Source organism: Phyllobates terribilis, unplaced genomic scaffold (assembly GCF_046119375.1).
Source record: "Phyllobates terribilis strain yellow unplaced genomic scaffold, ASM4611937v1 Scaffold_35__1_contigs__length_13245226, whole genome shotgun sequence".
NCBI classification, from domain to species: Eukaryota; Metazoa; Chordata; class Amphibia; order Anura; family Dendrobatidae; genus Phyllobates; species Phyllobates terribilis.
In genome coordinates, this window is record NW_027362795.1 from 5,065,889 (window position 1) to 5,080,631 (window position 14,743).

General features: G+C 49.4%; 1 protein-coding gene and 1 pseudogene across 1 annotated transcript in view; one reads left to right on the forward strand and one right to left on the reverse strand.

Annotated features, from left to right (window-relative positions):
• LOC141182609 (uncharacterized) overlaps positions 1–14,743 on the reverse strand; it is a 272,324-nt pseudogene that overhangs the window by 185,773 nt on the left and 71,808 nt on the right.
• The window catches only part of LOC141182606 (uncharacterized), a 38,912-nt gene continuing 29,156 nt past the window's right edge, over positions 4,988–14,743 (forward strand). Inside the window, exons 1-6 of the mRNA XM_073660767.1 lie at positions 4,988–5,062; positions 13,173–13,254; positions 13,382–13,561; positions 13,645–13,768; positions 13,852–13,949; positions 14,149–14,239. Of these exons, the coding sequence (XP_073516868.1) occupies positions 13,177–13,254; positions 13,382–13,561; positions 13,645–13,768; positions 13,852–13,949; positions 14,149–14,239 (571 nt within the window). The 5' untranslated portion in view covers positions 4,988–5,062; positions 13,173–13,176. The remainder of the gene's footprint in view (positions 5,063–13,172; positions 13,255–13,381; positions 13,562–13,644; positions 13,769–13,851; positions 13,950–14,148; positions 14,240–14,743) is intronic.

Genomic DNA, 14,743 nt, shown 5'->3' on the forward strand with positions numbered 1-14,743 from the left:
TTAGCGCTATATAAAAATAAAGATTATTTTTATGTATTACATTTTGCTATTTACTTTGGGGGGGGAAGCGGAATCATATAAACATTTATTGTTTGTGGTGGTTTATATTTTGTCTTTACACTGCTCAAAAAAAATAAAGGGAACACTCAAATAACACATCCTAGATCTGAATGAATGAAATATTCTCATTGAATACTTTGTTCTGTATAAAGTTGAATGTGCTGACAGCAAAATCACACAAAAATCATCAATGGAGATCAAATTTATTAACCAATGCAGGCCTGGATTTGGAGTCACCCCCAAAATTAAAGTGGAAAAACACACTACAGGCTGATCCAACTTTGATGTAATGTCCTTAAAACAAGTCAAAATGAGGCTGAGTATTGTGTGTGGCCTCCACGTGCCTGTATGACCTCCCTACAACCACTGGGCATACTCCCGATGAGGTTGCGGATGGTCTCCTGTGGGATCTCCTCCCAGAGCTGGACTAAAGCATCCGCCAACTCCTGGACAGTCTGTGGTGCAACGTGACGTTGGTGGATGGAGCGAGACATGATGTCCCAGATGTGCTCAATCGGATTCAGGTCTTGGGAACGGGCGGGCCAGTCCATAGCTTTAATGCCTTCATCTTGCAGGAACTGCTGACACACCCCAGCCACATGAGGTCTGGCATTGTTCTGCATTAGGAGGAACCCAGGGCCAACCGCACCAGCATATGGTCTCACAATGGGTCTGAGGATCTCATCCCCGGTACCTAATGGCAGTCAGGCTGCCTCTGGCGAGCACATGGAGAGCTGTGTGGCCCTCCAAAGAAATGCCACCCCACACCATTACTGACCCACTGCCAAACCAGTCATGCTGAAGGATGTTGTAGGCAGCAGATCGCTCTCCACTGCGTCTCCAGACTCTGTCACGTCTGTCACATGTGCTCAGTGTGAACCTGCTTTCATCTGTGAAGAGCACAGGGCGCCAGTGGCAACTTTGCCAATCCTGGTGTTCTGTGCAAAAATGCCAAGGGTCCTGCACGGTGTTGGGCTGTGAGCACAACCCCCATCTGTGGACGTCGGGCCCTCATACCACCCTCATGGAGTCGGTTTCTAACCGTTTGTGCAGACACATGTACATTTGTAGCCTGCTGGAGTTCATTTTGCAGGGCTCTGGCAGTGCTCCTCCTGTTCCTCCTTGCACAAAGGTGGAGGTAGTGGTCCTGCTGCTGGGTTGTTGCCCTCCTACGGCCCCCTCCACTTCTCCTGGTGTACTGGCCTGCCTCCTGGTAGCGTCTCCAGCCTCTGGACACTACGCTGACAGACACAGAAAACCTTCTTGCTACAGCTCGCATTGATGTGCCATCCTGGATGAGCTGCACTACCTGAGCAACTTCTGTGGGTTGTAGAGTCTGTCTCATGCTACCACGAGTGTGAAAGCACAACCAACATTCAAAAGTGACGAAAACATCAGCCAGAAAGCATTGGTACTGAGATGTTGTCTGTGGTCCCCACCTGCAGAACCACTCCTTTATTGAGGGTGTCTTGATAATTGCCAATAATTTCCATCTATTGTCTATTCCATTTGCACAACAGCATGTGAAATTGATTGTCAATCAGTGTTGCTTCCTAAGTGGACATTTTGATTTCACAGAAGTTTGATTTACTTGGAGTTAAACAACAGAATATAAGTGTTTCAGTTTATTTTTTTTGAGCAGTGTGTGTGTATATATGACGCGCCCCCGGGTCCGTGGGGTACTCGGCAGCCGGGCCCTCAGATACTGGTGGGGGAATATCACTTTGGCTGGCCCGGTCCGTGGCCCAGGGCGGTCAACTGAAAAGGGGGATATTTATATTGGGATTAAAGGTTTTCTTAAGAAATGTTCGTGACGCCACCTGCGGTATCTGGTAAGGATCACCAGAGCTGCGACAGTCCACTGAGGCAGATGTTGGGGGCAGCTCGGATGGGACGGCTCCCCGCAGGTGGAGCAGGCCTCAGGGCAGTGTTGATATAGGGGATGATGGAAGCAGGATAGAGACGGCAGGACGGTCCCGGAGGAAGTACGGGCACACACACAGGGGTAAACTTCAATACCTTTACTGGTGGTGATGCAGGTACGGTCCAGAGTACTCAAGGCGAAGGGTACATTTCTGGACTCTCCCCAGTGAGCGGGTGTAGGGCCTCCTGATCTGTGTCTCTCTATGCTTCGGGCCTGCCTGGAGCTAGGCCTGGCTTGGTTACTGCTTCCTTGTTCTACCAACTGACCTGATGGTGGGGTTTTCTCTTGGTCTCCACGCTCCCTAGTCACTGGAGCCTGTGTGGTACCTAACCCCGTTGCTGTAGTCAGCGGTTGGTTAGACCTGGGACTTGTAGTTCTCCAGGGGTTCCAGTTGTTCCTACTGGTCATAAAGATCCCTGTAGGCGCGGACCCAGTGTCCGGTATATGATTCGGGGTGAGCCTGTTATGCTCCTCTGCCCCCTATGCGTTTCTCCTTCTCTCCTCAGTCAGCAGACTTCCTCATGCAGACTCCATGAGCAGACTCTCTGAGCTCTGTCCCTGTCTGTGCCTGACAGGAACTCTCACTTGCATTCTAGCCCGCTCCAGGCTCTCACTGGCCAGACTAGCCCGCAGCTTGGGCCTAGCCTGGCCTTCAGCCACACAGATTTCAGCTTGTCTGGAGCTGCAGCATTGTGACACACTGTCTGCTTCCCACTGACTGACTTCCTGAACTCCACCCCCCAGTATTTATATACCTGACAGGGCTCCATCTAGTGGACTTGGGTGGAGGTGTCTGCATGTATTGAGGCCACTGGGGAGAATTCCATCCATGCACCCATCTGGGATCTGTGGCACCAGTGCGCAGCAGGGCGCCACATACAGTACAGACCAAAAGTTTGGACACACCTTCTCATTTAAAGATTTTTCTGTATTTTCATGACTATGAAAATTGTACATTCACACTGAAGGCATCAAAACTATGAATTAACACATGTGGAATTATATACTTAACAAAAAAGTGTGAAACAACTGAAAATATGTCTTATAGTCTAATTTCTTCAAAGTAGCTACCTTTTGCTTTGATGACTGCTTTGCACACTGTTGGCATTCTTTTGATTAGCTTCAAGAGGTAGTCACCGGAAATGGTTTTCACTTCACAGATGTGCCCTGTCAGGTTTAATAAGTTGGATTTCTTGCCTTATAAATGGGGTTGGGACCAGTTGTGTTGTGCAGAAGTCAGGTGGATACACAGCTGATAGTCCTACTGAATAGACTGTTAGAATTTGTATTATGGCAAGAAAAAAGCAGACTCGGACTGCAGGGCAGCTTGAACTTGTTTGGATGTTAGTCGAGGTTCTTTGTGCGGATGGTGGATAATTTTGCGTTGAAATCTCTCGTCAATTTTTCTTTTCCGTCCACATCTAGGGAGGTTAGCCACAGTGCCATGGGCTTTAAACTTCTTGATGACACTGCGCACGGAAGACACAGGAACCTTCAGGTCTTTGGAGATGGACTTGTAGCCTTGAGAATGCTCATGCTTCCTCACAATTTGGTTTCTCAAGTCCTCAGACAGTTCTTTGGTCTTCTTTCTTTTCTCCATGCTCAATGTGGTACACACAAGGACACAGGACAGAGGTTGAGTCAACTTTAATCCATGTTAACTGGCTGCAAGTGTGATTTAGTTATTGCCAACACCTGTTAGGTGCCACAGGTAAGTTACAGGTGCTGTTAATTACACGAATTAGAGAAGCATCACATGATTTTTCAAACAGTGCCAATACTTTTGTCCACCCCCTTTTTTAGGTTTGGTGTGGAATTATATCCAATTTGGCTTTAGGACAATTCTTTTTGTGTTTTTTCATTGAAGACAAATTAAATGAAGATAATAATTCCAAAGAATTTGTGATTGCAATCATTTTCAGGAAGAAACTGAGTATTATCTGACAGAATTGCAGGGGTGCCAATAATTTTGGCCACCACTGTGTATATGTGTATATATATATATATATATAATATAATTAGGCTGAGGAAGTTGGGGGGTAGGTAAGTTTGCAGCTGGACACGTTGTGGATGGGAGGTATGTGTCCCCGAGGTGCCAAGCTTCGGTGATGTAGGACCCCTAGAAGCAGGCTCCAGCACATATAGTGCTGAGAGGTAGTTAATGGGCCCAGATTAAAGGGATGGGTTTTAGGAGCAGCTGAAAGAGCTGGGGGGATCAGCTGCTCACTTACCTCCAGTCCACGTTTTGGAAGGCCTGATTTAAGACAGCTGTGCCTGTCTCAGTCTGTCTGTGTGTTATGCAAGCCTTGCATGTGCTGCTCAGAGTCTGCCGGAGGCAGAGAAAGGCATCTGCATTTAAACGGCTGAGGCCGTGCTCTATATGGACCTGCTATTTTATGTTTTGTTCTGTTATACCTTTTCGGAACCTGAAAGAGGCTGTGATATTTTTGTTTCCTGCCTGGTTTATGGGCATTTAATAAACCACCTGTTTGTTTGAACCTACAGACTGCATCCCTGTGTGAACCAACGCCTACCACAGAGCTGACCCCTCAGAATAAATAAATATATATTTTATTTTTTTTTTTTTCATTACTCTCCTTAGGTGTCCTGCCTATTTTCCCCACTACCACATAGTGCTATAACCATCTATAGTGCCCTATAAAGTATTACCCCCTCCCCTCATTGCCATATACAGTAATGATCCTCATCTTTGTTACCCCCATAGTTTTAGTGCCCCACACCACTAATAGGTTTCTTCTCCTCTTTTGCTGTAATCTACAGGATATGGTTGTAATCATTTATTTTTTGTAACACCTGAGCATGCACTTCACCCTGCTAGGTGCAACCATGCCAGTGTTTCTTTTTGTATTACCATAAAAAAACAGTGCACCCCTAAGACACATTGAAAGAACTGAGAGATTTAAACTTGCTTATAACATATCATAATCACAATGGAGACAAGCGTCAGAATATTACCCAACTATTTTCACTTTTTGGCTTGTCAGGGGTGAGATGTGGAATCCACGTTCTATGGATTGATGGATGATTCCTGAACATTGCACCCATAGCTTATAGCAGGTGAGAATAAAAAATAGTTTTCTTGATCACTTTGAAACATACACTGTGTGCGCAATTATTAGGCTAGTGAATATTTTGACTATGTCATCATTTTTATACAGATTTTCCAAATACAAGCTGTATAAACGTAACTGTTTAGTGAATGAAGTAGATCAGGTGATGTGTATTTTGTAATGAGGGGTGTGTGGCCTATGAATATTGAAACCCTTTATCAGGGGGGTACAATTATTAGGCAGCTTATTTTTCTCAGGCAAAATGGGCCAAAAAGAGTTTTAACTGACTATAAAAACTCAAAAATGGTTAACTCTGTAACGGGTCTGGGAGGCGGAACCTCTGAGCAACTTATACAAGGGGTGGTCCTTGTAAGGAAGCGGGTGGCGACCAGGCAAGACAGGCAGGTAGTCACAGCAGGTGACCGGGACAGTCTCTGGGTAAACAGGCAGGAGGTCACGGCAAGTGACCGGGACAGTCTCTGGGTAAACGGGCAGGGGGTCACAGCAAGTGACCGGGGCAGTCTCTGGGTGAACGGGCAGAAGGTCACGGCAAGTGACTGGGACAGTCTCTGGGTAAAGGGTAGGTACGACCTGTGACGGCTGAGCCTCCAGGTAGGCTAGCAGGCAGATGGCAGATGTGTGCTCCCAGGTGAGCAGGCGAGAGTCTTTGGATAAGCAGGTGGTCACAGCATGTGACGGCGGAGCCTCCAGGTACGCTAACAGGCAGATGGCAGATGTGTGCTCCCAGGTGAGCAGGCGAGAGTCTCAGGATAAGCAGGTGGTCACAGCATGTGACGGCGGAGCCTCCAGGTAGGCTAACAGGCAGGTAGTAGATGTGTGCTCCCAGGTGAGCAGGCGAGAGTCTCTGGATAAGCAGGTGGTCACAGCATGTGACGGCGGAGCCTCCAGGTAGGCTAACAGGCAGGTAGCAGGTGAGCGCTCCCAGGTGAGCGGGCAAGCTGGTCCATAGACAGACTGACAGGTGTCGGAAGGCAGACCGTCGGACCTCAGGCTAGCAAGCAGGTAAGCGGATAACAGGCAGGAATCAGACAGCAAACTGGCAGGAAACTGGCAGGTAACAGGAAACGGGACCTGAGGGCTGAAGCAGAGTAGTGAACAGTGCAACAACATTGCTCGGGCACCTCCATTTTGGAGGAGGTGCCTTATATATGGTGAAGTCCTCCGGCCATTGGCCGGGGACTCCTTAGGACGGCGCGCGCGGCCCCTTTAAGAGGGGGGGAGCGCGCGCGCCCTAAGCACCGTGGCCGGGAAGAAGCGCGCGCTGCCAGCAGAGCGGGAGGAGGACGCCGGGCTCGGAGTGGAGAGGTGAGGGGAACAGCGTCCCTGCCTAGCAGAGGTCAGGGACGCCGACGCTACAGTACCCCCCCCTTTAGGCCCCCCCTTTTTTAGGCCAGACAGAAATTTAGCAAGGATGAGAGGGGCATGGATGTTCTCCCGGGGCTCCCACGTTCTCTCTTCAGGACCAAACCCCTTCCAATCTACTAGAAAAAAGGTCTTTCCTCTTACCCTTTTTGTGGCCAGAATGTTCTCTACCTCAAACTCGTTTTCAGCGGAAACCGGAGCAGGAGGCGTACCTGTAGACTTGGAAAAAGAGTTAAGTACCACGGGTTTGAGGAGAGATACATGGAAGGAGTTAGGGATCCGCAAGTTGGCCGGGAGTTTCAATTTATAGGCCACCGGGTTGATCTGACTGATGACCTCCAGAGGACCGATGAACCGAGGCCCTAACTTATAGGAAGGAATCTTGAGCCGGACATACTTGGACAAGAGCCAGACCTTATCCCCTGGACGGAATTGAGGAGGATCCAGACGTTTTTTGTCTGCATGTCTTTTCATACGCTCGGACGACTGAAGGAGTGCGGACCGGGTACTTTCCCACATGGAGGAAAATTTGTTAACAAGAGATTCCGCAGCCGGATTATCCACCGAGGTGGAGACGGGAAATGGGATCCGAGGATGCTGACCGAAGACTACAAAAAACGGGGATTTGGAGGAAGATTCGCTCTCGTGATTGTTGTAAGAGAATTCGGCCCATGGCAGGAGATCCACCCAGTCAGAATGGTGGGCATTAACGAAGTGCCGGAGGTAACTGGTCAGGATCTGATTGATCCGCTCCACTTGACCATTAGACTGTGGGTGGTAAGCGGAGGAGAAGTCCAGGGTGACGTCCAGCAATTTACAAGTGGCTCTCCAGAAACGTGAGGTGAACTGTACCCCACGATCCGACACGATGTGGAGGGGCAGGCCATGAAGACGGAAGATGTGGCGGATAAAGTCTTTGGCCAGCTTGGGTGCAGACGGGAGGCATGGCAGGGGAATAAAGTGAGCCATCTTGGAAAAGCGGTCAGCGACCACCCAAATGACCGTACAACCGGCAGAGACGGGGAGATCAGTTATGAAGTCCATAGCTATATGCTGCCAGGGAGCAGTAGGTACAGGAAGCGGAAGGAGGCGACCGGCTGGCAGGTGTCTCAGGACTTTGTTGCGGGCGCAGGACACACAGGCAGAAACAAAGTCTATTACGTCCTTGTGCAGGGTAGGCCACCAGTAGTGCCGGGTAATAAGCTGGAGGGTCTTTTTCTGACCGGCGTGGCCAGCTAGTTTAGACGAATGACCCCAGTGTAGGATCTTCTCCCGATCAGGTACCGATACGAACGTCTTACCGGGAGGGAGACGATTTAGACTCACGGGAGCCACCTGCATTACTCTGGCGGGATCGATGATATGTTTAGGTTCTTCCTCAAGATCAGACACCAGAAAGGATCGGGACAAGGCATCCGCTTTGATGTTTTTGTCAGCCGGGCGAAAATGAAGAACAAAATCAAAGCGAGCAAAAAACAAGGACCACCGGGCTTGGCGCGGGTTAAGTCTCTGGGCATGCTGGAGGTAAGCAAAGTTCTTGTGGTCAGTGTAAATAATTACCGGGTGAAGAGCCCCCTCGAGTAGGTAACGCCACTCCTCCAATGCCAGCTTGATGGCCAATAACTCTCGGTCTCCTATGGAGTAGTTGCGCTCAGAAGAGGAGAAGAGTTTGGAGAAGAAGCCACAAGTTACCATTCTCCAGGAAGACGATTTTTGGGTAAATACCGCTCCGGCTCCAGAGGAGGAGGCGTCAACTTCCAGGAAGAACTGCTTGTTGCCGTCCGGGCGATGCAGCATCGGGGCGGAAGAGAAGGCCTGTTTTAAGGAAAGAAAGGCCTCCTCTGCTTCGGGCGGCCACTCTCTGGGATTAGTGCCCTTACGGGTGAGCGCGGAAATTGGGGCAGTCCGGGAAGAGAAGTGTGGTATGAAGAGGCGGTAGTAGTTGGCGAAGCCCAGGAACCGCTGAATAGCCTTCAACCCCTCCGGTCGAGGCCATTTCTCGATGGCAGACAGTTTCTCTGGATCCATTCGGAGGCCGGTCTGAGAAATAATGTAGCCCAAAAACGGAAGCGAGGTCTGCTCAAAGAGGCACTTCTCATATTTGGCGAAGAGGTGATTCTGCCTGAGCCTGAGCAGGACCTGACGAACATCCCTCCGGTGAGTCTGGAGATCCGGAGAGAAGACCAAGATGTCGTCCAGGTACACCACTACGCAGGAGTAGAGAAGGTCCCGGAAGATGTCATTGACCAACTCTTGAAAGACGGCAGGAGCGTTACAGAGACCAAAGGGCATTACCAGATATTCATAGTGGCCGTCCCGGGTGTTGAATGCAGTCTTCCATTCATCCCCCTGACGGATACGGACCAGGTTGTACGCCCCACGGAGGTCCAGTTTAGTGAAGATTCTAGCCCCCCTCAGACGATCAAATAATTCCGGAATGAGCGGAAGGGGGTACTTATTCTTCACCGTGATCTGGTTAAGGCCTCTATAGTCTATACAGGGACGGAGAGAGCCGTCCTTCTTTTTAACGAAAAAGAAGCCTGCTCCCGCCGGAGAGGTAGATTTCCGGATGAATCCCCGGGCCAGATTCTCCTCAATATATTCGGACATCGACCGGGTCTCAGCAGCGGACAAAGGGTAAATGCGCCCACGGGGAGGAGTAGCGCCGGGCATCAGGTCGATAGGACAGTCGTATGGTCTATGAGGGGGTAATGTCTCTGCCTCCTTTTTATTAAAGACATCAGCAAATGACCAATAAGGAATCGGAAGTCCAGGTAGATTAGTTGGGGTAGGAGAAGGACGGACGGGATGAACGGGAATCAAACAAGTCTTATGGCAGTCCTGTCCTCAGCGAAGGACTTCTCCGGTCTGCCAGTCAAGCACGGGTGCATGTTTCTGGAGCCAAGGTAGGCCTAGTAAGAGGGTGTGAGAGAGTCCAGGCAGAACATGAAAAGAGATGCTCTCAGAATGCAGCATTCCCACCTGCAGAGTAATGGATTCGGTGATGAGTTGAATGGGACGTGGTAAGAGGCCCCCATCCACGGCAGCGACAGATAAGGGTACAGCCAGAGGTTTGGTGGGGATGCGGTATTTCTCTACCAGGGACTGTGAAATAAGATTCCCGGCTGCTCCAGAGTCAAGTTGGGCAAGTTCGAAATAACGGTTCTCCCCGCAGATAATTGAGACTGACAGCAGCAGAGATGGAGAGGATTTATTCTTGTCTAGGTTGACCTCTCTGAGCGAACCTAGACACAGGCGTTTCCCGACCTCTCCGGGCAGGTACGGATCCGGTGCTCCTTACTGCCACAGTAGAAGCAGCTCCCCTCGGCACGGCGTAAGTCCTGACGGGTTTTGACCATCTTGGTCTGGTCGACCTGCATAGGCTCAGGAGAGAGTACCTGGGGAGAAACGGAGGGAGTGACGGGTTTCAGGAAGGTAGGAGCTAGACATGGAAACCTCCTCTCACGGGTGACTTCTTTGGCACGCTCCTGGAACCGTAAGTCAATCCGGGTGGCGAGTTCATCTTTAATACGGCCGGACAGACCCTCCCAGAAGACAGATACCAGAGCGTCGTTGTCCCAGGCCAGCTCCGAGGCAAGGGTACGGAACTGTATGGCATATTGGCCCACAGTGAGACTTCCCTGACGGAGGCGTAGCAGAGACGATGCGGATGAGGTCTTCCGTCCGGGTTCGTCGAAGACTTTCCGGAAAGTCGTGAGAAAGGCAGGCAAGTCGGACACCATGGGAACTCCTCTCTCCCATAGAGGATTTAGCCAAGCCAGTGCCTCCCCCGTGAGATGGGACATGATGAAGGCTACTTTGGCCTGGTCGGAGTTAAACTGGTGGGACAGGAGTTCAAAGTGCAGGGTGCACTGGTTTATGAAGCCCCGAGCCTGAGCGGAGTCGCCTCCGAAGCGAGGAGGTGCAGAAAGCCGGGGTCCGGAGCAGGATACCATGGTATTGGTGGGCAGCGGAGCTGCCGGGTTGTGAGTCATGACACTAGCGGTGGTTGCTGGTGGAGCAGTCAGAGTGTCCAGGCGAGAATTGACATTCCGCAGGTGACTCAGGATGGACTCCTGTTGGAACCTCTGACGGGACAGTTCATGACAAAGGTCCGAGAGCGAGGGAGCTTGGGTGCCACCGGGTTCCATGGCCCGAGCAAACTGTAACGGGTCTGGGAGGCGGAACCTCTGAGCAACTTATACAAGGGGGCGGTCCTTGTAAGGAAGCGGGTGGCGACCAGGGAAGACAGGCAGGTAGTCACAGCAGGTGACCGGGACAGTCTCTGGGTAAACGGGCAGGAGGTCACGGCAAGTGACCGGGACAGTCTCTGGGTAAACGGGCAGGGGGTCACAGCAAGTGACCGGGGCAGTCTCTGGGTGAACGGGTAGAAGGTCACGGCAAGTGACCGGGACAGTCTCTGGGTAAAGGGTAGGTACGACCTGTGACGGCTGAGCCTCCAGGTAGGCTAGCAGGCAGATGGCAGATGTGTGCTCCCAGGTGAGCAGGCGAGAGTCTCTGGATAAGCAGGTGGTCACAGCATGTGACGGCGGAGCCTCCAGGTAGGCTAACAGGCAGATGGCAGATGTGTGCTCCCAGGTGAGCAGGCGAGAGTCTCAGGATAAGCAGGTGGTCACAGCATGTGACGGCGGAGCCTCCAGGTAGGCTAACAGGCAGGTAGTAGATGTGTGCTCCCAGGTGAGCAGGCGAGAGTCTCTGGATAAGCAGGTGGTCACAGCATGTGACGGCGGAGCCTCCAGGTAGGCTAACAGGCAGGTAGCAGGTGAGCGCTCCCAGGTGAGCGGGCAAGCTGGTCCATAGACAGACTGACAGGTGTCGGAAGGCAGACCGTCGGACCTCAGGCTAGCAAGCAGGTAAGCGGATAACAGGCAGGAATCAGACAGGAAACTGGCAGGTAACAGGAAACGGGACCTGAGGGCTGAAGCAGAGTAGTGAACAGTGCAACAACATTGCTCGGGCACCTCCATTTTGGAGGAGGTGCCTTATATATGGTGAAGTCCTCCGGCCATTGGCCGGGGACTCCTTAGGACGGCGCGCGCAGCCCCTTTAAGAGGGGGGGAGCGCGCGCGCGCCCTAAGCACCGTGGCCGGGAAGGAGCGCGCGCTGCCAGCAGAGCGGGAGGAGGACGCCGGGCTCGGAGTGGAGAGGTGAGGGGAACAGCGTCCCTGCCTAGCAGAGGGCAGGGACGCCGACGCTACAAGTCTTACAGAGGAATGCAGCACTCCTTAAATTGCTCAGATATTGGGTGTGATCACAGAACCTTCAAAAGTGTATATGGTTACAAAAGAAAAAAAATAATAGCATTAACTGCAAAAGATTTCAGAAGACTCAAATGTGAAGTAACCAGGAAGATATTATCCTCCAGTGCTGTCCTATTCCAGAACTGCAGCCTCCCTGGAGGCCCAGAAGTACAAGATGTTCAGTGCTCAGAGACGAGGCCGAGGCTGAATACTGACCACCACTGAATAAGACAAAAGAAAAGACTTGGCCAAGAAATATCGGAAGACAGATTTTTCAAAGGTTTTATGGACTGATGAGAGTGACTCTTGACGGACCAGATGGATGGGCCCGTGGCTGGATCAGTAATGGACACAGACCTCAACTTTGACTCCGATGCTACCGAGGTGGAGATGGGCACTGCTATGGGCTGGTATTATTACACATGAGCTAGTTGGACCTTTTCAAGTTGAAGATAGATGCAAAATCAACTCCCAAACCTTCTGCCAATTTTTAGCTGATACTTTCTTTCAACAGAGGTTCAGAAAAAATCTACATCTTTAAAAAAACAGGATTGTTCTGCAGGACAATGCTCAATCGCAGCATCGAAGTCTTCACTGCTCAGTGCCCGGAAAGGTCTTAAAGATGAGAGAATAATGACATGACCTTTTCCTCACTGGACCTAAACCTTACCGAGAACTTTCGAGCTTTTCTTAAACTCGAGATTTATGGTGAAGGAGAACAGTCCCCTCTCTGATCAGTGTCTGGGACTATGGTTGGTGCTGCCCACAAAGATGAACGTCAACAGAGTAAGAAACTAATGGACTCCATGGATGGATGGCTTATCACTGGTGTTGAGAAGAATGGTGGCTATATTGGTCAGTGATATATATTTATTAAATGTCAGATGTATACTATAACAGATGAAAATAAACAATTAAGATGGAAAATTTTCATTTAGTTGCATAATAATTCTGGACACAGAGATATTCTGCTAAGACAACACCTCACTTTTACTTTGTTAAATATTCAGGTTTCAGGTTTATTACCCTTTGGATTGACCATCAGCACTGGAGATGTGAAAGTAATCATCAAAAATACAAATTGCCTAATAATCGTGCACACAGTGTAGAGAAGGTGGTGGAGTTAGAAGACGTCTTCTTTCTAGAACTTATCGTGGAGTGGTGAGATGTATACATATAAACCATTAACATATTTTATTTGCTGTACAAAGACTGCTGTTTCTTTATATTGCTAAATTACCTGAATTATTTTATAACTTCCGTAATCCCAACTGATAGCACATAAATATCTCTGTGTGACCTGAAGATATATATGAAGTGCTCTACCGCATTATTGCTTTATACCGGCATCACAATGCTATTAATTTTTTTTATTACACAGAATTGTATATATTTTACACCAACTCATCTTCAATCCACTCAGATTCCCACAATATGAGATACTAATAATTTATCTATATAATTTTCCTGTAGAAGAATGGATAGAGACAGAAAGAAGATGGCGGAGAGGATATTACACCTCACCCTAGAGATCCTCTTCCGGCTTACTGGAAAGGTGAGAGATTCTGATGACGTCACATTACATCATTCTTATCTATGGGAATAACAGATGGACAGAACTGGAGGTGAGGACTCTGGAAATGTCTGGAGGGAGATTTATTAATGTGTCTCTCCATAACCAGGATTACACAGTAGTAAAGAAGACCTCTAGTGAGCGCTGTCAGGACCCTGTGTCTGAGGGATGGGGAAGACCCCTAAGCCCAATCACGGGGCCTCCACCTCACCCGCTGATACATGAGGACATCAATGACCAGAAGATCCTAGAACTCGCCTACAAGATGATTGTGCTGCTGACTGGAGAGGTGACACTGCTGGGAATGCTGGGACATTATACAATAACGTTATGGAGGGATCGGGGGGATGACGGTATCATTGTATGTGTCAGGTTCCTATAAGGTGTCAGGATGTTTCCGTCTATTTCTCCATGGAGGAGTGGGAGTATTTAGAAGAACACAAAGATCTATACAAGAACGTCACGATGGAGGTTCCCCAGCCCCTCACATCACCAGGTAATAGACAGGACTAAATACACACGGCCTATAATTATCTGTATGTAAAGAATGAATTCAGTCCCTGTATGTGTTTCCTCCAGATCTATCCAGTAAGAGGTCAACACCGCAGAGATGTCCCCGTCCTCTTCTTCCACAGGACTGTAAACAAGAAGATCCCAATGTTCCTCAGGATCATCAGGTAGAATGAGAGAAGGTGTCATGAGATCTCCCCTATGATGTGTAGATAGCTGTGAAGGTCTTGTGTTCTGTCTCGTTTTATCCACCAGTATTCTGTGTTTTATACTTGTGTAATGAGAACGGTGGAGATGGCAGGATTAGAGCTGATCATGGATGGGACTTCTCCATCTGTCTGTGACTTTTACAGTATTTTTTTTCAGGGTGAAGATTTGACCCATATTAATATCACAGAGACATATGTGAGGGGTGATGAGTGGTGTAAAGAGGAGATTCCTACATATGACTACCCAGGTGAGTAGTAACCACTAAATGCAAAGAAGTCACAGATTCTTCTCAAGTATCGGCTGTGGCTGCTTTATCAGTGGTGTAGTCCGGTTGTGTCACAATTGTGTGATCACTAGTGTTGAGCGAGCACTAAAATGCTCGGTTGCTCGAAGCTCGGGCCGAGCTCACCGTGATACTCGGGTGCTCGACCCGAGCAACGAGCCCAATGTTAGTCTATGGGAGACCCGAGCATTTTTGCGATGGCACCCCCGGCAGTCTGTAGAAAGCCTAAAAAGTGCCCAAAACGATAGTGACAGTGCTCAAAAGATATGGGGACAGCATGGGGATCGCCCCAGGAAGCATTTCTGACCCCCAGGTCACTGCTGTCAACAACGTGATCAGAGGTATTAAGCCACTTTTACGGGCTCACAATAAAACATTCAAAAACGAAACTGAAACGGTTTTCCTGTGAAATATGTTACGGAATTTCCTTTCCAGGGTAAAGACTTGTGTATAAGGTAAAATAAATAA